This window comes from Anarhichas minor, unplaced genomic scaffold, assembly GCF_050575085.1.
Source record: "Anarhichas minor isolate MPS153535 unplaced genomic scaffold, ASM5057508v1 ptg000003l, whole genome shotgun sequence".
Taxonomy (NCBI): Eukaryota; Metazoa; Chordata; class Actinopteri; order Perciformes; family Anarhichadidae; genus Anarhichas; species Anarhichas minor.
Window position 1 is genome coordinate 10521927 of NW_027466449.1, and position 23457 is coordinate 10545383.

Genomic DNA, 23457 nt, shown 5'->3' on the forward strand with positions numbered 1-23457 from the left:
TGACATCGGCAGGGTTTTGTGTTCCGTATACTAGCAAAGCAAAACCAAACTCCAAGCTAAAATATGTGTTACTATCGAGCGTTTCTGAACATTAGATATAAACAAACTTTTTAATTCTTGTATTTTGTTAAATGCAATCCAAGAACGTCCAAAAATGTTAATGAACACCATCTCCATTACAAGCATTTGTGGACTGTTTCAAGTAAATAAGAGACACACACTAAGGGTTGAATGTCTTATTGTGTTGTGTTTCTGGTGGATGTTATGTACTCAGGTAGTTATTGAAGGTCGGGCCTGTAGATACAAACATATTAGTTTGGTTATCTTTACCTAAAGGATTGAGTATAACCTGTTGTTTCATAGTTCTGTCAAATAACCTGTATATTCAAATCATTTAAATCAGCCTAAAAGAGTCCCCAGGGTACATGAGCACCATTTTATAGTTCCGGGAGGTACCATTTATTAATTAGTAGAGGGGTGGTGTTAAAGCTGAATTATCTGTTCGGGCTTTATGATCTCTATTGTGATGTGTAACCACAATAGAGATCATACAGATAATTGACATTAGGATGTTAAGAATCCATTTTAATGTAGTTGTTATAGTTTAGGTAACTGTGTTGTCAGGTAAGGGGCATACTTACCTATATTGTAGTGGGGTTGAGGTCCTCGTCAGTGGCAGGCTATATAAGGCTGCCATATTAAATCTAGTCTGTCGCTGCCAGGATCATGTGCTACCAGTGGTCCACCATGTAATGAGCTGTGTCATATATTTATTATCATTGTTGGTGAAATAAGCACCTGGTTGGTTTGTCTCTGTGTCAGTCATCCTGCTTCCAAAGGTCCAGCCGCTGTGTGGCCAGCCTAACAGTAACATAGAAACAAATGTATTTTTTTCACCAGAGAGCACTGACAAGTTTATTACATTTTTTTACCTGTAAAATTTCTCACTCAGTAATATATTGGTCACAATTATTTAGAATTACACATAGAATTGATAGTATTGTAATAAAAACTGTTTGTTTAAATTATGTGTTAATGTTTAAAAAAAATATCAGCAGATATACAGTAATCAGACTTTTTATAATCTAAAATATTGCCAGCAGTATCAACCACTGACTGCGACTGGCTGCTAGAGTGCTGCAGGGAGGATGTAATTTATCAAACAAACATGTATAATACTGACACTTTTTGTTCAGTAAGATCGTCTTCGCAAACGAACACCACTTTCATGATCTTTAAAGGGTAAATACAGTCACCATAAGTAAAACGCTAACAAACTACACCGCGGTCGAATGACTTCAAGTCCCCACCACTTCAGTAGTTTCATTTAGCCACTTGTTAGCAGCCACCTTTTTTAAGACATGTAAAAGTTTCAAAATTCAAGAGTGGGATATTAACTGACTTATTTTATGTCACGAACTGAATTAATAAAAAAAAAAACATTGACTTTGAGATGAGGTAACCTTTAGTTACAAACCCAATTCTGGGTGTTTGGGCTCATTCCTGAAGCACTCTTTTTAGTTTACTCGCCTGTTTGTCACATGAGCATCATTTCAGTTTGTATGCTGCTTCATGTGAACTGTTAATGATCTATTTCTTAGTGTTGAACTACATATCTGTACTTCTCTCTTGTGGCTTTGTTATTTTTCACAAACTGGCCTCGTTCCTGTTTCTTAAGACGGCACCACCTTACTCTAAAACATAAGATGTGAAGTTTGTTTAAAACCACATTTTTGAGAACATCTCCACCATTTTGTTCTGTATTCTGCCACTGCAAAAATATTTCCTCTGCTGTACAATGAAGTTGTTAGACTTGATTTTAGCAGATGAAGTGTAAAGATACTGTGTCCTGAACCCAAAGCTAAATTCCTTCCACATTTATTCTTACTGGCTTGAGAACTGTCTTCAGTAGAAAGTTTAAACTGCAGACATTTCTAAAGGAGGAGTTCTGCTCTCTTCGTCTTCCTCTCTGATCTCCTCAGACACCCGGTTGGCCTGCAGGAGAACAGGTCTGTGTTAATATCAGGTGGTTTCAATATTAATAATGCTCAATATCCCAAATTTACTCAAACTCACCTCTGTGATATTAGCGTACACAGCTTCTACAGAAGGTTCTGAAAAATATGTGGTTCAGAAGATTAGGTCCACTGCTTACACATCTGGCATGACAGGCAGTGTGTGTTTTTTTCTGTGAAAAGTTTTAGACGTTCAGTTCCATTTGTGTGTGTGTGTGTGTGTGTGTGTGTGTGTGTGTGTGTGTGTGTGTGTGTGCGTTTCCTGTAGCCTCACTTTTGGGTTCACTCTTCCTGCAGATTATCAGCACAGCCGTTGAGAGTACGATGATCATGATGACCAGAGTCAGACGCACATACAGCAGCACACCTGTGGTTGTTTGAGCAGATGAATAAGTTTGTTTTACACTTTATTATGCAATATATCTGGAAGTCTGCATAACTGTCAAGCTAATAATAACATCAACTAAATATTCAAATCATTAAATTAATACTTTATAGCAAAAAAATGTTCCAACCTGCAGCTGGTGTCTGTTCCCTTTGAGACTGCTGGGTACCTTCAGGGGAGGCTGATGAAGGTGTGTAGCTTCCTGTACTGGAGCTCAACTGTGTTGTAGTCTGTGTGGAGGCTGATGGGACTGATGCTGAAAGAGGTTTAAGAGTCACATTTGGTTTTGAAGAGATTGGAGCTCAGAAACAAAAAGAAAACAATGAACACACAACTACACAATCAGATACTAATTATACAGATACAAAGAAATCTGTGGTAACATTTCACTTCAATAACACTAATTATCTGTGAATGTATCAATGTATTTCTAATCATACAGAGAAATGCAGAATATAATCAATGTGTTTGGTGCAACACTATTCAAATCAGCTGTAGTGTGGGACAGTCTGCATTCATCAGATATTTTACAGCTGAACTTCTGGTTTTAAAGGAGCATTTATCAGTTTTTACAATGATGAAAATATGCAGCTCTAAATATAATCGTTAGACTAAACACATCGAGGTGTTTGAAACATCAGCAGCTGTCAGTGAACAGTTAATTCTCTCAGTAGAAACTCACCTTCTTCAACTCTGATCTCAATATCCTGGTATGATGATGGTGTTAAATATCTGTGCAAACCACATCTGTACTTTCCTGCATCAGACTTAGTCAGCTTTGTGATGCTCACATACAGAACTGTAGACCGTACTGGATACGCTCCTTCTGTATATGTAATGCTGTATCTGCCACTCTGAGCTGTGACATCCTCTGTTTCAATGAGAATGTCTCCTTCTTCACATGGTTCCTTACAAAAGATCTTCTTTCTTGCAGAGAAATTGAATTTGCATCCAACTGTGATGTTTCCTCCTTCAGTTCCTGTACTGATGATCTCTGCATTGATGAGACCAGTGTTTCTGCCCCGCAGTGCTGCTGAAAGGATGATCAATCAATAGTTATTATCTGGACTTCACTTCCTCTACTGAGATAAACTACCCAGTTCAACTCTGTGACTGAGGGGTAATAATTTAATACAACAAAGGTTTTATTTGGATTCTTTCAACCAAGATTTTATTTAGCATTCTAAGCAGGAAAAATATTATTATTAGAGTTTGGGGTAATAATAATAATATAAAAAACTCAGAGAACAAAGTCATACATTTAGGAGAAAAAAACTATTTTCTGGATTAAAGTGGCAGATTTACAAGAAAAATAAACACAAATATACAAGAAAAAAACTTTAATAGTCTTCGAGATTAAAAAAACGTACAACATTTTTTTGCTGAAAAATAGTATAATTTATTTCTAAACGTGGACCAGTCAATGAAAGATATCACTACATTACTCAGGTTAGAATTGAAAGAATAAAAGAAAAGAATACAGGCTACCAGTCACAAAGGTTTATATGATAAATATTGAGTTAATTGTTTGAGTTGTGGAGAAGAGCTAAGACCATAAAAGTGTATTCTCAGAGATTTAATATTTATTAATGTTGATTATTTTTGTTGTCTATGAGAATTTGTTAGACAGTTTGCTGTAATTACTGTTAATTTAATTTCATTATTTTGATGAGTGAGATGGAGTCTCTGCTGAGTTCATTAAGAGGTTGAGCTGAACACACACACACACACACACACACACACACACACAGTGCGTCTGTTGCTAGCTAGCTTGTAGCTAACGTCTGTACAGTTGGTACGTTGACTGTTTGGTGCGAATCAACACAAACAGTCAAACTGATACAGATGATAAAAGTAATAAATGAGCTTTGTCTTCTTTCTGAACACACGTTTACTTTACAGTATTTGTTAGATGCACAAACATTATTAATGAAAGCAAAGACCTCATGCCGACCAATTTAATTGATCCCAACTCATCCAATGGATGCAGCTTGTTTTCCAAGATTAGTTTTCTACTGAACTATCTGCAGCTGTAGTCAGAGTTACTTAAGAGTTTGACCATTTAATTGAATTATTTATTTAAAGTCTATTTTGTTAAAGTCACCAGTACTTTTAATGATGTCATGTCAAAGTGAGGGAGCTGGTGACTAGTGGAAAGTAACCAAGTACATTTACCAAAGTACTGTAAGTGCAGTTTTGAGGTACTTCATTTCTATTTTCTGCTACTTTATGCTTCTACGCCACAACAATAATTTCATACCGTCAGTTACTCTGCAGACTTAGATAACAAATACAGAATATAATCAATATGTCAATTATAATGTTTTATTATAGATTATAATGAAGCTGTATTGATCTCCAGGAGGAAATCAGCTAAGCAGCAGTACATAGTAATCAAAATCAGCTCCACCTCTACCAGCTGACACATTAAAGTGATGAACACATTAATGCATCAATAATTACAATGCAGAATTATGAGCTACATTAGCATATTAGAGTATTTTTTACCTCTGATACTTTAACATTTTGATACTTGTAGTACTTTTACTTAAGTACAAATGTGAGTGCATGGGTCCTATTTGTAACAGAATATTTCTACAGTGTTATTTATAGTATTTCAAGATCTTAGTTCCCCATCACTGAGTGACTCATACAAACTGATCATCCTGTTTAACTACAGAAAGCAACAATATGTGTTGAACAGATATGAGATGTGATGAAACACACTTCACTCATGAGAAACTGTTTCCCATCTACTGCAAAGCTTAACTGACCGACTGAAAGAAATAACATCGTAAAATAAGAGAATGAAAGAAACAGAAAGTCAGCGTACTCACTGAAAAAGAAGAAGCAGATCAAAGTCTGACGAACGTCCATGTTTGAGGTTCTGATGGTTAACGCGGCCTCTCTTCAGTCTTCACTTCACTAAATGATAGAGCCCCTCCTCCAAACACATCACATTCTCTACTTTACTCTACTCCCTTCCTTATGCATTTTTTCCGCTGTATTATAATTTGTACTTTAATTGTAGATTTTTTGTCTCTATATTCACATAATCTACAGAGCCTTAAAGTTCTGAAAGATATTATTTTTCTATCATATACATACCAGTTATTATAAAATAATAACCAACGTTATATGTAATTGTTTTCTTTGTTTTAGATATCAGCAGGGTTTTGTGTTCCGTATACTAGCAAAGCAAAACCAAACTCCAAGTTAAAATATGTGTTACTATCGAGCGTTTCTGAGCATTAGAAATTAACAAACTTTCTTGTATTTTCTTGTATTTTGTTAAATGCAATCCAGGAACGTCCAAAAACATTTGTAGTAACATAGAATATTTTTTATTTTGTCCACAAAAGAGCACTGACAAATGTCTCACTCAGTAATATATTGGTCACAATTATTTAGAAATACACACAGAATTGATAGGATTGAATTAAAAACAGTTTGTTTATATTATGTGTTAATGTTAAAAAAAATAGAACATCAGTAGATATACGGTAATCAGAATTTTTACAATCTAAAACATTACCATCAGTATCAACCACTGTGACTGGCTGCTAGAGTGCTGCAGGGATGACGTAATGTAGCAAACATGTATAATACTGACACTTTTTGTTCAGTTACTGACGCTGACGCTTGAATTAGCCAATAAAGGCTGTACTGAATAGTTCGAGGCTGCATTCATTACGTTGACATTCAAATTTTAAATCAACATTTGAATGCTGCAAAACCATGTTGTAGTATTCATAATATATTTGTCTTTCCTTCCATGAAGGCACTGTTTGCCATTCACTCTGGTGCATCATGCAGCACACTCTTGAAAATCAAGTTGTGTAACATCACAGTGAAATCTTTTTTTTCTAGTCAATTGTTGTGAGCTAATGCGAGAAAATATTTTCGCATGAGTTTGAACTAAAACTGCATTATAATTATTATAATTAATATAAATGTAATATTTTTTTTAAATGCAGATTAAAGTTAAAAAATCAGTGTAACTATTTTAATCATCAATAATCGTTTTTGTTCAATTTTAAAGCTAAAGTATTTGAATATTTGCTGGTTTTAGCTTCTCAAACGTGAGGATTCGTTTCCTTTAGACAGTTTGTCGAAGACAACAAGCAATTTGAATACAGGGAAGTTAAGAGTCATTTTCCACTATTGCATGACATTTTATTTATTAAACAATTTAATCGACTTAACGAGAAAATTATCTACAGATAAAATAAATAATAAGTTGCAGCCCTAAAGTACCCCCCCCCCCCCCCCCACTAGAGCAATTTGATTGTTGTACTCTGCTGGTAAATGAAACCAGTGGCTGCCTGAAAGATGAGACAAACAATTTGATCCAAATGTTTTTATTTGTCATTGGTCAGCAGAAATATAAATTGTACATAAGTTGAAGTTAAGGAGCTAAAACTTGGAGGAACATGAAGACATGTTCCTGTTGCAGTTTTGTATCCTGCTGTTCTAAGCAGTGAAGACGACTCCATGCTTCATAGTTTGCACTGTAACAGTAGAGTCATGTATTTAAACTGTTATCTTTGTAAAAATCCATCAAGGAAAAAAAGCACATTTTGGCAACAAACAGCTGGGATTCTTCTGTTAAAGTTGGTGAAATAAGATTTAAAGAAGCACTATTACTAAATAACTATATGTTAAATATAAGCTTGAATGATGGCACACAATTGTCCAAAGTTGTCTTCTGAGATTTGTGATATTGATTCTATGCAGCCATCAGTCTGTCAGCTGACCTTCATCCTCCTCCTCCTCCTCCTCAGTGTTTACCTTTAATGTGCCACAGCATTTATTTTCACCTTTTATTTTAACCTCACGTGTTTATGTTATTGTTTTGTATCAAGTAATTATTTGTATTCTTCTTTGAGCACTATAAGGCTGTAAAGGGAAATATTTACCAAGTGTTTGTCTTCCATTTATGATTATTGTTCTTACATTTTAAGTGCAATGAATTAGTTTTTTGTATGTTTTGGACATACGATATGGACAAGGCACGCAGCAGTTTGGCAGCATTGCCTTCGTGGCGTCACATGAAGTTATTCTGTGGAAATATTTATGTTTTTGGTTCAGCTGTTGTTGCCACATGTACTGATGCAGATGAAAGCAACAGGTTAGGGACATTAACTTGTGGTAAGAGCAATTCATATATTTTGTGTGTTTGCAACACAAAACTGAAAGATATTAGTGGATGAAAATATTTATAAAAATATTTAATAAAAGATAAAGACCATGTACTGTTTAAACTGCCAATGTTATGTCAAGTTTATTTTCATTAAAAAAAAATGTAAATTGCTTGTTCTGTTCCAATTCATTATTTTTACCAGTTATTTTCTTTCACTTCAAACAGAAACTGTGTCTTTACAGTTAGACATCCGCTGGTAGTCGTACTTGATGAAACCTGTTGACAGTAAAGTCGTAGATGAGACCGCGTTAACCCCAAATGATAATCAAAACACCATTTGGCTCCTAATAACTTTTACCTTACAAGTGCACGGTGTTGAAGCTACGGATGTAAAGTAAAAGTACAGATGAGCTGAAGCGTCTTCGGCGTGGTTGCAGTCAAAGCACGCTTCTACCCGAAGAACAGAGTAAACAACGTTATCGACATACTATATTATGACTTTTATTGATATATGATACTTTGACTTTTCTTTTTACTTTTTTCAGCACACTACTATAACTTCTTAACTTTCTTCATACTATACATGACTGTTTCTTACTTTTTTTTCTGACTTTTTTGACAAACTATACTATGAATGACTTGATTTGACTTGACTTTTATTTTACTTTTTTCGACATACTATACTATGACTTTAAAAAAAAAAAAAATTATACTATACAAAGATTTGTTTCTTTTTTCACATACTATACTGTGAATTTCTTTTTTCTACATGTTACACTGTGACTTATTTAATGACTATTTTCAACATGAAGGTTAAGCACAAGTTCAGTCAGGAAGACTCTCTTTACACACCTTTTCATTCATAATCTCTCAGTCTCTCTCTCTCCCTCTATCAGCTGATTTGGGGCGTTCACTTTAAAGTAACCAACCAGATTCTGCACAGTTTCCTTCAGCCAATCACATCATTGCTGTCAAACTTTCAAAGGTGTTCTCCTCTCTGCTGCTTCAGTTGTCAATTCAGCTCAAGGCAGATGCGACCCTCCACCACAGTCACCTCCAGTCAGCATCACAGACATGCTGCAGTGGATTGCAGCAACTCGCTTCACCACCACCACCAGTGTCTGGACTCCAGAGGGGATTAGGCCTCATCTGACCTCAGCATCCCATAACCCTCAGTCGAGTCCAATCGCCAAAGACTTTGTACAGTACAAATTTTATGCATGTATAATAAATTATTGTTAAATTCTAATGAAGTCTCCTGATTGAAATACTATAAAATTACTTTTTGATGACATTTGTTGGCCTTGACTTTGTTCATGACCTTTTTCAACATAATACACTTTGATTTATTTAACGATTTTTTTCAATATGCTAGACTATGACTTTGATTAATGACAATTTTCGATATACTATACTATGACTTATTTAATGACTTTTTTCAACATGCTATAAAATGACTTTTTATGAGTTTTTTCAACATGTTACACTATGACTTATTTAATGATTTCTTTTCAAAAGTTGTATTATATTTTGTACTTTAATTGTAGATTTTTTGTCTCCATATTCACCTAATCTACAGAGCCTCAAAGTCCTGAAAGATGCTATTTTTCTATCATGTGCATACTAGTTATTATAAAATAATAACCAAAAACAATGTAATTTTTCTCTTTGTTTTTGACACCAGAAGGGTTTTGTGTTGTGTACACTAATAAAGCAAAACCAAGCTCTAAGCTAAGATATGTATTGAGCATTTTACATTAGAAATAAACAAACTTTTTGAGTCTTTTATTTTGTTAAATGCAATCCAAGAATGTCCAGTAACTACAAAATTGATAGTATTGTACTAAAAACTGTTTGTTTATATTATGTGTTAATGTTTAAAAAAAATATCAGCAGATATACAGTAATCTGAATTTTTATAATCTAAAATATTGCCAGCAGTATCAACCACTGACTGCGACTGGCTGCTAGAGTGCTGCAGGGATGATGTAATTTATCAAACAACATGTTTGATGCAGCACTCTTTTTGAGTTTACATATCTGTACTTCTCTCTTGTGGCTTTGTTATATTTCCCAAACTGGCCTGGTTCCTGTTTCTTAAGAAGGCACCACCTTACTCTCAAACATAAGATGTGAAGTTTGTTTAAGACCATATTTTTGAGGACATGTCCACAATCTGTTCTGTCACAGATTTCCTCTGCTGTACAATGAAGTTGTTACACGTTATTTTAGCAGATGAAGTGTAAAGATACTGTGACCTGAACCCAAAGCTAAATTCCTTCCACATTTATTCTTACTTGCTTCTGAAAACTGTCTTCAGTAGAAAGTTTAAACTGCAGACATTTCTAAAGGAGGAGTTCTGCTCTCTTCGTCTTCCTCTCTGATCTCCTCAGACACTCGGTTGGCCTGCAGGAGAACAGGTCTGTGTTAATATCAGGTGGTTTCAATATTAATAATGCTCAATATCCCAAATTTACTCAAACTCACCTCTGTGATATTAGCGTACACAGCTTCTACAGAAGGTTCTGAAAAAGATGTGGTTCAGAAGATTAGGTCCACTGCTTACACATCTGGCATGACAGGCAAAGTGTGTGTTTTTTTCTGTGAAAAGTTTTAGACGTTCAGTTCCATGTGTGTGTGTGTGTGTGTGTGTGTGTGTGTGTGTGTGTGTGTGTGTGTGTTTCCTGTAGCCTCACCTTTGGGTTCACTGGCCCTCTTCCTGCAGATTATCAGCACAGCCGTTGAGAGTACGATGATCATGATGACCAGAGTCAGACGCACATACAGCAGCACACCTGTGGTTGTTTGAGCAGATGAATAAGTTTGTTTTACACTTTATTATGCAATATATCTGGAAGTCTGCATAACTGTCAAGCTAATAATAACATCAATTAACATTTCAATCATTAAATTCATAATAAAATGTTCCAACCTGCAGCTGGTGTCTGTTCCTTTTGAGACTGCTGGGTACCTTCAGGGGAGGCTGATGAAGGTGTGTAGCTTCCTGTACTGGAGCTCAACTGTGTTGTAGTCTGTGTGGAGGCTGATGGGACTGATGCTGAAAGAGGTTTAAGAGTCACGTTTGGTTTTGAAGAGATTGGAGCTGAGAAACACAAAAAACAATGAACACACAACTACACAATCAGATACTAATTATACAGATACAAAGAAATCTGTGGTAATATTTCACTTCAATAACACTAATTATCTACGAATGTATCAATAATCATACAGAGAAATGCAGAAGGTAATCAATGTGTTTGGTGCAACACTATTCAAATCAGCTGTAGTGTGGGACAGTCTGCATTCATCAGATATGTTAGAGTTGAACTTCTGGTTTTAATTAAAGGAGCATTTATCAGTTTTTACAATGATGAAAATATGCAGCTCTAAATATAATCGTTAGACTAAACACATCGAGGTGTTTGAAACATCAGCAGCTGTCAGTGAACAGTTAATTCTCTCAGTAGAAACTCACCTTCTTCAACTCTGATCTCAATATCCTGGTATGATGGGAGTGGTAAAGATCTGTGCAAACCACATCTGTACTTTCCTGCATCAGACTTAGTCAGCTTTGTGATGCTCACATACAGAACTGTAGACCGTACTGGATACGCTCCTTCTGTATATGTAATGCTGTATCTGCCCCTCTGAGCTGTGACATCCTCTGTTTCAATGAGAATGTCTCCTTCTTCACATGGTTGCTTACAGAAGATCTTCTTTCTTGCAGAGAAAGTGAAGATGCATGCAACTGTGATGTTTCCTCCTTCAGTTCCTGTACTGATGATCTCTGCATTGATGAGACCAGTGTTTCTGCCCCGCAGTGCTGCTGAAAGGATGATCAATCAATAGTTATTATCTGGACTTCACTTCCTCTACTGAGATAAACTACCCAGTTCAACATGTCTGTGACTGAGGGGTAATAATGTAATACAACATTTTTATTTTGATACTTTCAACCAAGATTTTAAGCATCAGAATTGTCTAACATTCTTACGACGGCGTATTAAGGTCACTGTAGACAGAAAAAAAACATTATTATTACAGAGTTTGGGGTAATATTCAGAGAAAAAACTCAGAGAACAAAGTCATTCATTTAGGAGGAAAAAAATATTTTCTGAGATTAAAGTGAGTTAAAGTTTACGAGAGAAAAAACACAAATATACAAGAAAAAAGTCCAGTATAAAACTGATGAGAAAAAAAATTCTGAAAAATAGTATTGTTTATGTCTAAACATGGACCAGTCAATGAAAGATATCACTTCATTACTCAGGTTAGAATTTAAAGAATTAATGAAAAGAACAGGCTACCAGTCACAAAGGTTTATATGATAAATATTGAGTTAATTGTTTGAGTTGTGGAGAAGAGCTCAGACCATAAAAGTGTATACTTATTACTCCTTCTCGGAGATGTAATATTTATTAATATTGATTATTTTTGTTGTTTATGAGAATTTGTTAGACAGTTTGCTGTAATTACTGTTAATTATATTTCATTGTTTTGCTGAGAGAGATGGAGTCTCTGCTGAGTTCATTAAGAGGCTGAGCTGAACACACACACACACACACACACACACACACACACACACTCACACACACACACACACACTCACACACACACACACAGTGCGTCTGTTGCTAGCTAGCTTGTAGCTAACGTCTGTACAGTTGGTACGTTGACTGTTTGGTGCGAATCAACACAAACAGTCAAACTGATCCAGATGATAAAAGTCAAAAATGAGCTTTGTCTTCTTTCTGAACACACGTTTATTTTACAGTATTTGTTGGATGCACAAACATTATTGAATGAACATTATTAATGAAAACAAAGACTTTATGTCGATCGATTTAATTGATCCCAACTCATCCAATGGATGCAGCTTGTTTTCCAAGATTAGTTTTCTACTGAACTATCTGCAGCTGTAGTCAGAGTTACTTAAGAGTTTGACCATTTAATTTAATTATTTATTTAAAGTCTATTTTGTTAAAGTCACCAGTACTTTTAATGATGTCATGTCAAAGTGACTAGCTGGTGACTAGTGGAAAGTAACCAAGTACATTTACCGAAGTATCCTAAGTAAAAATACAAAATATAATCAATATGTCAATTATAATGTTTTATTATAGATTATAATGAAACTGTATCAGCTAAGCAGCAGTACATCAAGTAGTCAAAATCAGCTGCACCTCTACCAGCTGCAACATTAAAGTGATGAACACATTAATGCATCAATAATTAAAATTCAGAATTATGAGCTACATTAGCATGAAATAGGCCATTCTGCATAATGAGTACTTTTACCTCTGAATACTTATAGTACTTTTATTTCAGTAAAAATTTGAGTGTACGGCTTTTATTTGTCACGGAATATTTCTACAGTGTTATTTATAGTATTTCAAGATCTTAGTACTTCTTCCATCACTGAGTGACTCATACCAACTGATCATCCTGTTTAACTACAGAAAGCAACAATATGTGTTGAACAGATATGAGATGTGATGAAACACACTTCACTCATGAGAAACTGTTTCCCATCTACTGCAAAGCTTAACTGACCGACTGAAAGAAATAACATCGTAACATAAGAGAATGATAGAAACAGAAAGTCAGCGTACTCACTGAAAAAGAAGAAGCAGATCAAAGTCTGACGAACGTCCATGTTTGAGGTTCTGATGGTTAAGGCGGCCTCTCTTCAGTCTTCACTGACAAACCAGGAAGTGCTCACTTTACTAAATGATAGAGCCCCTCCTCCAAACACATCACATTCTCTACTTTACTCTACTCCCTTCCTTGTGCATTTTTTCCACTGTATTATATTTTTTACACTTATTAAGATTTTTCTGTCTCTATATTCACATAATCTACAGAGCCTTACATTTCTCAAAGATGCTATTTTTCTATCATATACATACCAGTTATTATAAAATAATAACCAACGTTATATGCAATGTTTTTCTTTGTTTTAGATATCAGCAGGGTTTTGTGTTCTGTATACTAGCAAAGCAAAACCAAGCTCCAAGCTAAAATATGTATCACTATCGAGCGTTTCTGAGCATTAGAAATAAACAAACTTTTTAATTCTTGTATTTTCTTAAATGCAATCCAGGAATGTTTGTAGTTAGATAGAAACAAAAGTCTTTTTCCTTAAGAGAGCACTTACAAGTTTATCAATATACAGCATATATTTATTAATATATTGGCCACAATCTTTTAGAAATACATTGATAGGATTGAATTAAAAACTGTTTGTTTATATTATGTGTTAATGTTTAAAATAAATATCAGCAGATATACAGTAATCAGAATATCAGTATCAACCACTGACTGCGACTGGCTGCTAGAGTGCTGCAGGGATGATGTAATTTATCAAACAACATGTTTGATGAAGCACTCTTTTTGAGTTTACTTGAGTTTACATATCTGTACTTCTCTCTTGTGGTTTTGTTATATTTCCCAAACTGGCCTCGTTCCTGTTTCTTAAGACGGCACCACCTTACTCTCAGACATAAGATGTGAAGTTTGTTTAAGACCATATTTTTGAGGACATGTCCACAATTTGTTCTGTATTCTGCCACTGCAAAAATATTTCCTCTGCTGTACAATGAAGTTGTTAGACTTGATTTTAGCAGATGAATTGTAAAGATACTGTGACCTGAACCCAAAGCTAAATTCCTTCCACATTTAATCTTACTTGCTTCTGAGAACTGTCTTCAGTAGAAAGTTTAAACTGCAGACATTTCTAAAGGAGGAGATCTGCTCTCTTCGTCTTCCTCTCTGATCTCCTCAGACACTCGGTTGGCCTGCAGGAGAACAGGTCTGTGTTAATATCAGGTGGTTTCAATATTAATAATGCTCAATATCCCAAATTTACTCAAACTCTCCTCACACAGTTTAATGCAGAAGGTACTCAATGTGTTTGGTGCAAAAATATTTAAATCAGCTGTAGTGTGGGACAGTCTGAATGTATCAGATATTTTACAGTTGAACTGTTGGTTTTAGGAGCATTCATCAGTTTTTACAATGATGAAAATATGCAGCTCTAATTATAATCATTAGACGAAACACATCGAGGTGTTTGAAACATCAGCAGCTGTCAGTGAACAGTTAATTCTCTCAGTAGAAACTCACCTTCTTCAACTCTGATCTCAATATGATGGTCGGCTAAAACAAAAAAAGTTAGTTTTATATTTTGAGGCGATAACTTATACTTGTAAGGAACTACATTTTAAAGTAACTCATACCAACTATCAACATTATTCTGTGGTCATGTTTAACCACAGAAATCAACCATCTGTTGTTGGACTGAAATGAGATGTGACAAAACAGAGCCCATTCATGAGGAACCGTTTACTATCTGCTGTAAAGTTTATCTGACATATTGCAAATAAAGAAAAAAGAAAAATAGAAAGTGAATGTACTCACCGAGGAAGAAGAAGCAGATCAAAGTCTGACGCTGTTCATGTTCGAGGATCTGATGGTTTAACGCCGCCTCTTTTTCTTCTTCACAGGCAAACCACCAACTACTCGCTTCTTTACACGAAGGAGCCCCTCGTCCAAACACATCACAGTTCCAATGCCTTTATCTGCAAGTTTATGTATAATTATTTTACATTAAAAGTACACTTGGTTGCAACTTAAAATGGCATTGTCATATTTTAGTGAAAAAATGTATTATAGTGTCTGCGCTGCTCATCATATAACAATTGTTGTATATTATTGAGATTTATGTCTTTTTTTTGTCAAAACTTGTACAAATCTGCCAGCTACAAATACTTATCAATAAAAAAATAAAGGTTGAAAAAAAATAAAGAGTGTTTGTGCTCCAGTACAATAATAACTAATGACAATGGATTCCAGAAAATTCTGTAAACACAACACATTTGTTTTAATTTTGTAAAGAAAACAGATTTCTTTGTGTTATATGAAGAATGACAAGAGGGTGACAGAAATCATGCTGTAAGAAATGGTACAGTATAATCCATGAAGAAATTTCTTCCCATATCTATAACGTTAAGGCCTTAGCGAGCATTCTGCCCAAAAATGTAAGGAAACACATGTTATTATTAACAGTGAGATGACAAAATCAAAAGCCACTTCTTAAATATCAAAATACGGTAGATATTTTCACAGGACATTGTTCTCATGTCAAATAGATCCCCTAAGCAAAACCAATTATACTTTAAAAAATACAGAACAATACAGTGTCTAACTGCAATATCAATATAAATATATAGATATAGATATGTATTGAAATATATATGTATTAGTGCTGGTCAAGTTAACGCGTTATTATCGCGTTAACGCATTCATTAATTAACGCCGACAATTATTTTATCGCTCGTTAACGCAGATTTTTTTTTATTATTAAGCGGACATTTCTAACACCAGGCAGCAAGCGGTGAACAGCTGTTTGTGTGGCGTCTCTTCCATCTCTTCCTGTTTCCTTCACCTACATTCCCCTGGGTCCTAAGTCCCTCCAAGTACAGCTTCTTATCACCCTCTATGTACCAACGTACATTTATAACAAATACCACACATATTACGGTAATCAGCGTTGCATATGTGTCTGACCAATAAAAGCAAAAAAAGCAAAAAAGCAATGATTCATTTCAATTATTTTTTTTGAGTTTTTAAAGTTGTTTTGTTTGGAATATGTATAATACGCCTATCATTTAGTTATCGCTACTGAAAATATAACAAACACTAAAAAACATGACGTAGATATGTTTGCAGTTTTCAAGAAGTATATTTCAAATTGCATCTATTACACACATGAAAATAAAGTTGTGAACACCGGCTGAATATCTATTATCAGAATCATTATAACTGTATTATAACTGCTACTGTGTAAAGGGAATACTGCTGTTAAAAAGCACCTTATTTGTTTAATGTGTTTGCAAACCAAATGTTATTGCACTTTTGTTCATATAGCAGTACTTTTAAAATAAAAGTGCGCAATACACTACTTTTGAATTCATTATTGAATTTTGCATAACAATGTCATTATATCGCAGAAAAATCATGCGATTAATCGCGACTAAAAATTGTAATCGTTGCCCAGCACTAATATATATATACATATATTTTGATATATGTATATATATATATATCAATATATATAATGTATTTTGAGATATATATATAAATTTCAGCTTAGAGAAACATCTCATCTTCTCAAACCTAAATATATTAACTTTTTCCCCAGCAGTCATTGCTGCTATGTGTCACATTTTAAATCACACTGTAAAACTAACAGTTAACAAATATAACCGTTTAAAAATAACGTCAGTTGTCTGACATGATAGAAACAGATTGTGGTGTGAACGTTACTCATTCAAACCCCTCTGTGTTCCTCTGCTGGCCACTGATGGAGAATGTGGCGTTGACAGCGTCTGTGCTACGGCTGATGTGAAGTAACAATGGAGTACAGGGGAGGTGAAGTGTCTTCTACCCGCGGCACGGAGTAGATAACGTTATCTGCATTACCACAGGGGGCGCTGTGGAGCGAGGCAGCTGGACCGTCTGCAAAATCTACATCAGAGTAGATTAGTTTACTCGAAGCATCTTCAATCTGCAAGAAAACAAAGAGAGGTCAAAGTTCATCACTTAGGCTCTTAGCGTGTCTGCTTCCTCATATCATGTAAACCGTTTACAGGGTTTTATCTCCAAATGTATTGAACTCAATGTCTGTAGTGCAGCTTTCACTCTGAGGACTTGTACCTTGAATCAATGGAAGCGTGAGGCTCTAGATATGAACAGAAACTGGCCTGGTTCCTGTTTCTAATAGGTTTCTTTTCTCTCTTGATGAAAAAAATAGACCGATGGAGTTTCTTTTCCAGCTTTATTGACTTAACTTAATATTTTTGCCAAAGTTAAGTTACTTGGAATTCTTTTAAATTTGAAACAAACTGATGTAAAGTTCATTCAAACCCCTCTTATGAGGACTTGTTCACAATCTTCTGTCTAATCTGCCGCTGCAAAAATATTTCCTTTGCTGTACATTGAAATAACATTTTCATTTGTCTCAGACCACGTCTCAAAACCTGGATCAAAACAAAAAAGGCAAATGTACTGTACATCTAAAAAGATTTAAAAAAAAGAAAGAAGAAGCCGTCTTTGGGTGTGGGACAAAGAAATCGCTTTTGTGAAATGTGTGAAAATCGTAACCATGACCAGTTATTTTAGTGGATGTAGCCTTCATGTGTTTTCTAAGCCTAAAACCTAAAATCCTCCCACAGTTGCAACTTACGGGCTTCTGAGAAGTGGCTGCAGTGGCCAAGCTGTATTCATCTGAGGTTTCGACAGCATGTGGTTTGGTGTATTTGACGTAAGTGTAAAGTGTAGATACTTCTACAGGAGGAGATGTGCTCCGTCTGTCCTCCTCTCTGATGTCCTCGTACACACGGTTGGCCTGAAGGAGGAGAAGAGGGGTTCGTATTAATATTAGCAGGTTTCACAAACATGAAGGATGCTGTGATGTCCCAGATGTACTCAAACTCACCTCTGTGACATTAGCATACTCAGTTTCCACAGGAGGTTCTGAAAGGCAGTTCAGTATATCAGGTCAAAGAGACAACTTTAAAAAAAACGTCTTCTTTACAAAAAAGGATCCTGGAAAGGTTTTGAGCAGACGTCCACTCCTCTTGAAGAGAGTTGCCTTTGTGCTCTATTTGTTTGCAGGATTATCTTTATTTAATGTTATTCTTTCCACCATGATATTTGCTTTCAATCTCTTTCAAACAAACCCATATAATACCTTGATGTATAAGATAGTATACAGTATAGGGCTAACATAAAAATAAATACATTAATATAAGACAAAAAAGGAGCAGTGTGTATGATCTAGTGGCATCTAGTGGTGAGAATGTGTGTCAGAGAACTACGGTGGCCTTCAGGGAACATAAAAATGCCAAAGGTTCTCAATAGAACCAGTGGCTGGTATGTCCTTTCAGGGCTACTGTAGAAACGTGGTGCAATATGGGGAATTCCATGAAAAGGACCCACTCCCTATGAAACTATAAACGGCTCATTCTAAGGCAGGGGTCACTAATAGGTGGGCCGGTCCGGATCTGGACCCAGACGACGTTGTATCCGGACTCTAGACCTATAACCGATTGATAATTGATAATTATTTTATTTTGACGGAGCGCTTCAATATTTACTCGTGCAGCTTTTCTAGCCTTTATGGTACTCGTTCAGCGGTCCGGGAAACACTCCAATGCGTTGTAAATATTCTCATGTGATGCTACTCAGCCAATCAAATATGTGTATTCTGACAAACCTTCCGACTCAAGTGAGATTCACACACACGGGAGAGACGGGCGAGAGACAGAGTCGATTTTTATTTGCAGTAATACTGTTTGTGAGATATAAGAATTTCTTTCATTTTGCGTTGGGTTGTTACAAATCTTTGTTCCATTTATCGTACAACTTTTGCAGTAAGAGCTGTTCCTTCAGCATGTTGTATATTCTGCCAATGAAATGTTTCTTTGTTCCTTCTTTAAAGATAACATCCTCCAAAGGTCCTGATCTAAACATATATATATTTGTCAATGTGAATTTATTCTGAAGTTCTGTAAATGATTGAACACTATTGTGCATAATTATATCTGATAAGTGTTAAACTCCCCTTGTAGTCTAAGTGCTCCAGTTGAGCTCCAGATTTTGGATCTTTATTGATGGATCTTTGTGTTCCTCGGGATACTAAATTGCACTCCTAGTATTTTATTCAATGTTGTTCATTGATTCTAATGTGCTTTAGTTCATAAAGAAGTAATATTTTATATTGTGTTTTATAAACAGAGATTTCAAAAGGTTTTGAGGCTTTAATTGTTTGCTTCCAATAATTATCCAGGGTTCTTCAGCTGTGTAAATATGATATATAATATAATAATACGCTATATATAAGACATCTGAGAGGCATAATACATTTGGAAGTTTAAGACCTCTTTCTGTTCTTGGATTTTGAAAAAGAGTTCTTCTCACTCAATTAGACCGGACTAAAGGGTGAGTAGGAATAAATAAAAATAATGTTTTGGGGGAATTAGAGCTATAGTTTTGAAAATAAAGTTTATGGGCAAGTTTGACCATTTATTAATGCTACTTTGCAGCTCATTAATTAGAGAAAGAAAGTTATTATTGTATAATTGTGTTTTTTCAGTCCTTATATGGCAACCTTGGTATCTTTTATGTTCTTCCACTAAGAATGATTGCACTCCATCAGCCTGAATGACCTGTTAATGTGAACCTAACATCCAGTCACTGACAGACATTGTTTGTCTTTCGACTCATTTTTTGCTTTTGTTCTAAATTATTTAACTTGACTTCTTTTTTTTCTCATAATGTTCACAAGAGTTTATTCTACTGTCTGGATCATCTCTATTCATGACACAGCCTGCACTACAGCTTTTACAAAAAGTTACTTCAGACGCATATTGATGAGATAATAGCAGTTTAAATAGCAAATGATAACGCTCATTTGATTCTATTAAGTTCAGTTTGACACCATTTATAAAATCTTATACAGCATATGAATAGTTATTTTATATCACTGATATATCACATGAAATAATCTAGGAACATCTAGCAGGATTTAGCTTTCAATTGAAAATAGTCTGAAACACTTCTGAAAGTCCCTTCTGCACGTTTCTTCATCAGCTAAATGTGTGTGTGTGTGTGTGTGTGTGTGTGTGTGTGTGTGTGTGTGTGTTTCCTGTTGCCACACCTTTGGGTTTACTGGCCCTCTTCCTGCAGAATATCACCACAGCTGCTAATAACACGACAATCATGACGGCCAGAGACAGACCCACATACATCAGCACACCTGTGGTTGTTTGAGCAGAGGAACAAATTTGTTTTACACTTTATTATGCAATATATCTGGAAGTCTGCATAACTGTCAAGCTAATAATAACATTAACTATATATTTAAATCATTAAATTAATATTTTATAATAAAATAATGTTCCAACCTGCAGCTGGTGTCTGGTCCTTTTGAGACTGCTGGTTACCTTCAGGGGAGGCTGATGAAGGTGTGTAGCTTCCTGTACTGGAGCTCAACTGTGTTGTATTCTGTGTGGAGGCTGATGGGACTGATGCTGAAAGAGGTTTAAGAGTCACGTTTGGTTTTGAAGAGATTGGAGCTGAGAAACACAAAAAACAATGAACACACAACTACACAATCAGATACTAATTATACAGATACAAAGAAATCTGTGGTAACATTTCACTTCAATAACACTAATTATCTGTGAATGTATCAATGCATTTCTAATCATACAGAGAAATGCAGAATATAATCAATGTGTTTGGTGCAACACTATTCAAATCAGCTGTAGTGTGGGACAGTCTGAATTCATCAGATATTTTACAGCTGAACTTTTGGATTTAAAGAAGCATTCATCAGTTTTTACAATGATGAAAATATGCAGCTCTAAATATAATCGTTAGACTAAACACATCGAGGTGTTTGAAACATCAGCAGCTGTCAGTGAACAGTTAATTCTCTCAGTAGAAACTCACCTTCTTCAACTCTGATCTCAATATCCTGGTATGATGGGAGTGGTAAAGATCTGTGCAAACCACATCTGTACTTTCCTGTATCAGACTTAGTCAGCTTTGTGATGCTCACATACAGAACTGTAGACCGTACTGGAAACGCTCCTTCTGTATATGTAATGCTGTATCTGCCCCTCTGAGCTGTGACATCCTCTGTTTCAATGAGAATGTCTCCTTCTTCACATGGTTGCTTACAGAAGATCTTCTTTCTTCCAGAGAAAGTGAAGGTACATGCAACTGTGATGTTTCCTCCTTCAGTTCCTGTACTGATGATCTCTGCATTGATGAGACCAGTGTTTCTGCCCCGCAGTGCTGCTGAAAGGATGATCAATCAATAGTTATTATCTGGACTTCACTTCCTCTACTGAGATAAACTACCCAGTTCAACTCTGTGACTGAGGGGTAATAATTTAATACAACTATAATTTAATTTGGATTCTTTCAACCAAGATTTTTTTAAGCATTCTAAGCAGGAAAAATATTATTATTACAGAGTTTGGGGTAATAACAATATAAAAAACTCAGAGAACAAAGTCATACATTTAGGAGAAAAAAACTATTTTCTGGATTAAAGTGGCAGATTTACGAGAAACATAAACACAAATATACAAGAAAAAAACTTTAATAGTCTTCGAGATTAAAAAAGCGTACATATTTTTTCTGAAAAATAGTATTGTTTATGTCTAAACGTGGACCAGTCAATGAAAGATATCACTTCATTACCCAGTTTAGAATTGAAAGAAGAAAAGAAAAGAACAGGCTACCAGTCACAAAGGTTTATATGATACATATTGAGTTAATTGTTTGAGTTGTGGAGAAGAGCTAAGACCATAAAAGTGTATTCTTATTACTCCTTCTCAGAGATGTAATATTTATTTATGTTGATTATTTTTGTTGTTTATGAGAATTTTTTAGACACTTTGCTATAATTACTGTTAATTATATTTCATTGTTTTGCTGAGAGAGATGGAGTCTCTGCTGAGTTCATTAAGAGGCTGAGCTGACTACGTACACACACACACACACACACAGTGCGTCTGTTGCTAGCTAGCTTGTAGCTAACGTCTGTACAGTTGGTACGTTGACTGTTTGGTGCGAATCAACACAAACAGTCAAACTGATACAGATGATAAAAGTCAAAAATGAGCTTTGTCTTCTTTCTGAACACACGTTTATTTTACAGTATTTGTTGGATTCACAAACATTATTGAATGAGAGGTTTATTAATGAAAACAAAGACTTCATGCCGATCGATTTAATTGATCCCAACTCATCCAATGGATGCAGCTTGTTTTCCAAGATTAGTTTTCTACTGAACTATCTGCAGCTGTAGTCAGTTACTTAGAAGTTTAACCCTTTAATTTCGTTCCTGATTTAAAGTCTATTTTGTTAAAGTCACCAGTATTTTTAATGATGTCATGTCAAAGTGACTAGGTGGCTGATGACTAGTGGAAAGTAACTAAGTACATTTACCAAAGTACTGTACTTACGTGCAATTTTAAGGTATTAATTCCCATTTTCCAAGTACTGTGAGTGCAGTTTTGAGGTACTTCATTTCTATTTTCTGCTACTTTATGCTTCTACGCCACAACAATTATTTCATACCTTTAGTTACTCTGTAGACTTAGATTAAGTACTTAAGTAAAAATTTGAGTGTATGGCTCTTATTTGTAACAGAATATTTCTACAGTGTTATTTTTGTATTTCAAGATCTTAGTTCCCCACCACTGAGTGACTCATACAAACTCCGATCATCCTGTTTAACTACAGAAAGCAACAATGTGTGTTGAACAGATATGAGATGTAATGAAACACACTTCACTCATGAGAAACTGTTTCCCATCTACTGCAAAGCTTAACTGACCGACTGAAAGAAATAACATCGTAAAATAAGAGAATGATAGAAACAGAAAGTCAGCGTACTCACTGAAAAAGAAGAAGCAGATCAAAGTCTGACGAACGTCCATGTTTGAGGTTCTGATGGTTAACGCGGCCTCTCAGTCTTCACTGAACCAGGAAGTGCTCACTTCTCTAAATGATAAGAGCCCCTCCTCCAAACACATCACATTCTCTACTTTACTCTACTCCCTTCCTTGTGCATTTTTTCCACTCGAGAGTCAATTACCTGTAAGTTTATGTATGATTGTACATTAGAACTGTGTTTGTTTGCTTGTAACTTGATGCAGTAATGTCATGTTTTTGTCTAAAACTCTAAAAAAACAATAGACGGATACAAAAATAATCCCTCTCAATCATCACTTATGAACCACTAGAATAGTGTGGTGAGAGACCCCGCCCTCTGCCTGTGCTTTCTCTTTTCTTATTATTCTTGCCGTGTTCGGGACTCTTCTGAGCAC

At 35.3% G+C, this 23457-nt stretch overlaps 2 protein-coding genes across 15 annotated transcripts; both read right to left on the reverse strand.

Annotated features, from left to right (window-relative positions):
• Positions 1 to 734: 734 nt before the first annotated feature.
• Positions 735 to 14228, reverse strand: LOC142955876 (CMRF35-like molecule 5). 9 transcript variants are annotated; one of them, XM_076097143.1, is made up of 7 exons: positions 5238 to 5412; positions 3083 to 3433; positions 2531 to 2701; positions 2290 to 2388; positions 2077 to 2114; positions 1889 to 1995; positions 735 to 861 (listed from the first exon to the last, which is right to left on the reverse strand). In XM_076097143.1, the coding sequence occupies exons 1-6, from the start codon at positions 5275 to 5277 to the stop codon at positions 1918 to 1920; spliced, it is 777 nt and encodes a 258-aa protein (XP_075953258.1). In that variant the 5' UTR covers positions 5278 to 5412; the 3' UTR covers positions 735 to 861; positions 1889 to 1917. The 9 variants fall into 9 exon arrangements, with proteins under 9 accessions (XP_075953258.1, XP_075953276.1, XP_075953230.1 ...); XM_076097161.1 differs by having other exon boundaries at positions 2290 to 2382; positions 5238 to 5404; XM_076097115.1 differs by lacking the exons at positions 735 to 861; positions 2077 to 2114; positions 2290 to 2388; ... (1 more) ...; positions 3083 to 3433; positions 5238 to 5412 and adding exons at positions 10031 to 10068; positions 10240 to 10344; positions 10476 to 10646; positions 11022 to 11372; positions 13163 to 14228 and having other exon boundaries at positions 893 to 1995.
• A 1176-nt stretch (positions 14229 to 15404) lies between these two features.
• LOC142955809 (uncharacterized) lies at positions 15405 to 23207 on the reverse strand. 6 transcript variants are annotated; one of them, XM_076097110.1, is made up of 7 exons: positions 23028 to 23207; positions 21065 to 21415; positions 20515 to 20640; positions 20268 to 20372; positions 18045 to 18082; positions 17793 to 17954; positions 15405 to 17114 (listed from the first exon to the last, which is right to left on the reverse strand). In XM_076097110.1, exons 1-7 carry the CDS (start codon positions 23065 to 23067, stop codon positions 16941 to 16943), a joined length of 996 nt encoding a protein of 331 aa, XP_075953225.1. In that variant the 5' UTR covers positions 23068 to 23207; the 3' UTR covers positions 15405 to 16940. The 6 variants fall into 6 exon arrangements, with proteins under 6 accessions (XP_075953225.1, XP_075953221.1, XP_075953222.1 ...); XM_076097106.1 differs by having other exon boundaries at positions 20515 to 20685; positions 23028 to 23205; XM_076097107.1 differs by having other exon boundaries at positions 20515 to 20685; positions 21065 to 21412; positions 23028 to 23201.
• Between the last annotated feature and the right edge of the window lie 250 nt (positions 23208 to 23457).

What these genes read in the sequence shown, in the direction of transcription:
- LOC142955876 (XM_076097115.1), bottom strand. Translation starts at nt 13,202, where the DNA reads ATGGACGTTCGTCAGACTTTGATCTGCTTCTTCTTTTTCA. An exon ending in GAGGGCCAGTGAACCCAAAG is followed by an intron (nt 10,069 to 10,239) that starts GTGAGGCTACAG and finishes CATCTTTTTCAG; the next exon opens with AACCTTCTGTAGAAGCTGTG. An exon ending in TGTACGCTAATATCACAGAG is followed by an intron (nt 1,996 to 10,030) that starts GTGAGTTTGAGT and finishes GTTCTCCTGCAG; the next exon opens with GCCAACCGGGTGTCTGAGGA.
- LOC142955809 (XM_076097106.1), bottom strand. Translation starts at nt 23,067, where the DNA reads ATGGACGTTCGTCAGACTTTGATCTGCTTCTTCTTTTTCA. An exon ending in GATCTGCTTCTTCTTTTTCA is followed by an intron (nt 21,416 to 23,027) that starts GTGAGTACGCTG and finishes TCATCCTTTCAG; the next exon opens with CAGCACTGCGGGGCAGAAAC. An exon ending in GAGGGCCAGTAAACCCAAAG is followed by an intron (nt 18,083 to 20,267) that starts GTGTGGCAACAG and finishes ACTGCCTTTCAG; the next exon opens with AACCTCCTGTGGAAACTGAG.